This window comes from Spinacia oleracea, chromosome 6, assembly GCF_020520425.1.
Source record: "Spinacia oleracea cultivar Varoflay chromosome 6, BTI_SOV_V1, whole genome shotgun sequence".
In the NCBI taxonomy this organism is placed as follows: domain Eukaryota; kingdom Viridiplantae; phylum Streptophyta; class Magnoliopsida; order Caryophyllales; family Amaranthaceae; genus Spinacia; species Spinacia oleracea.
The window spans coordinates 111568992-111571002 of record NC_079492.1 but is presented as its reverse complement, the minus strand read 5'-3'; the positions used below and the strand labels follow the sequence as shown (position 1 = coordinate 111571002).

The 2011-nt window shown below is 40.7% G+C and overlaps 1 protein-coding gene across 1 annotated transcript; it reads right to left on the bottom strand.

The window, feature by feature from the left end:
- Positions 1–424: 424 nt before the first annotated feature.
- On the bottom strand, positions 425–1495 carry LOC130463480 (uncharacterized). Its single transcript, XM_056832620.1, has 3 exons — positions 1430–1495; positions 947–1236; positions 425–791 (listed from the first exon to the last, which is right to left on the bottom strand). The coding sequence occupies exons 1-3, from the start codon at positions 1493–1495 to the stop codon at positions 425–427; spliced, it is 723 nt and encodes a 240-aa protein (XP_056688598.1).
- Positions 1496–2011: the final 516 nt, after the last annotated feature.

Sequence of the window (2011 nt, the reverse complement as noted above, 5' to 3'; positions counted from 1 at the left end):
CTAACTAAAAGATGAAAATATACCTCACGAATCATGATTACTTAAAAAGTTTGTGGAGATGTTTTTTTTTCCTATCAAGTTATCAATTACAATTATGAACACATACTTGAAATTGTCTTTCACTCTTTTTTAAAGAGGTCAACGGGAAAATCTATATCTGTAGAGATAGGACATAATTAGAGTATTAGATCATTCTTTCTTTTTGGACCACAACAACTACTCTTTATGATATAAGTAACATCAATTTTAGAGCAGAAATATAACACACATTAAACAACTTTTTTTTTTGTGAAAAGTGCGTCAAGCCCCTCAATTAAAGGAAATAAAAAACGCACACAAACAGGAAGTAAAAAAGCCACAGAAAACCAGAAAAATAACTATGACAAAGCAAGAAAAAAAAAAAATACAGTAACCAACTCCTGCATCAAGCTTCTACTGCAGGCACCTTGTGCAGCAATGCCAGGCCACCCAAGTCTTCCAACAGAATCCTACGAAGTCCAGGTGATGGCTCTTCCATAACTACAAGCTTAGGGGTTAGGAAAACCCCATAGTTTGCCAACCAATCTGCAGCACAGTTTGCTTCCTTAAACCAGTGTGTAATCACCACTTTCCATTCTTGTTTCTCTGCTAATTCCTTGCATCTTCTGACTATGTGGTAATAAGGAGAGCTAGGATTTTTATCTCTTAGAAGCATGCAAACAACAACCATTGAGTCAACCTCCACCACAACTCTTTTATGGGCTTTATTCCACACCAATGCCAGACCCTTCAAGACCGCTAGAAAGTTCAGCCTTTACTTGAAGTAGCTCCATAGTTAACAGCAAAAATGCCCAATGTTTCTCCCCCACAGCTACGAACAATGCCACCAGCCCCTCCTAACCATGGGTTGTTCTTTGACGCCCCATCTGTGTTCAACTTAACCCACCCACCTCATGGGTACTCCCACCTTACAAAAATATCTCTGGTTCCAATCCTCTTACTCCCTTCTACAACAGAAGTTTGTTCCATAGCTTGTGTAATCATCCCCACCTTTTCCATGATGAAACCGAATTGATCCACTGGAATCTCTGGTTGTCTATCAAATACCCTATAATTCCTCCACTTCCATAGCCACCAAAGTGTAGTGTAGAACATTATTGGCCACTTGCTATCCCTTGTTTGATCTGGAGTAACATTCCAGATAACCCATGTGTGGAATGTTCTACCAAACAGTTCATGATCATTTATCCCTGGGAACTTTTGCCATCCCGGAACATCAATTGGACATTTTCAGAGTATGTGGTCTACATTTTCCTCTACCTCACCACACACCAAGCAATGTGGATCATCTGTGAGCCTCCTAATGAATCTATTAGCATTTGTCATCAACCTATTATCTAATTAGCTATAGAAAGAAACGAAGTCTATGTGGTATAGGTAGTTTCCATACCAAATCCCAGTGCCCAGTAGCCCCCATATCTAGCTCTCCCCTTATTATTTTTAGAGCAGATTTCATTGTGAATTGCCCATCGTTGAGCCATTCTAGTACACTCTATCAATTTCCTCTTCATCCTCCACCAACTCGAATTAGCCTATTTGCTGAATGGTTTTAGTAGGAAGAAAATCCACAAACTCTTCCCATCTCCATCCTTGACATGGATCCCAAATTTCTTGCACAATCTTGTCATGTACCTCCATAGGCGGTTCCGTGGTAGCAACATCAAGGAGGGTGTGATTCCCAACCCGTTTGTGGTGCCAAAAAAAGTTCTTTGACCGTTCCCTACAGCCAAGCTCACACCCCGCCTAAGGACATCAATATTATCCACCATTCCTCTCCACACATTCGAAGCCCCTTGTTTATGTTTAAACATGTCCAAGTCACACTGGTTATCACAATATTTTACTTCGCATAACATGAGACCAAAGTGTCTCCGTCTCAACCAACATCCTCCACCCCAACTTGGTGAGGAAGGCAGCGTTTACTTGCCTCATAGACCTTATCCCTAGTCCCCATCAGCCTTGTTTTTTGTAA

Bases quoted from the DNA above. Each gene is read 5' to 3' on its own strand.
- LOC130463480 (XM_056832620.1), bottom strand. From the start codon at position 1,495: ATGAAATCTGCTCTAAAAATAATAAGGGGAGAGCTAGATATGGGGGCT. The intron at 1,237-1,429 runs GTATGGAAACTA...GGATGGCAAAAG, and splicing joins CTACTGGGCACTGGGATTTG to TTCCCAGGGATAAATGATCA. The intron at 792-946 runs GTGGGAGTACCC...CTTCAAGTAAAG, and splicing joins ACCAGAGATATTTTTGTAAG to GCTGAACTTTCTAGCGGTCT.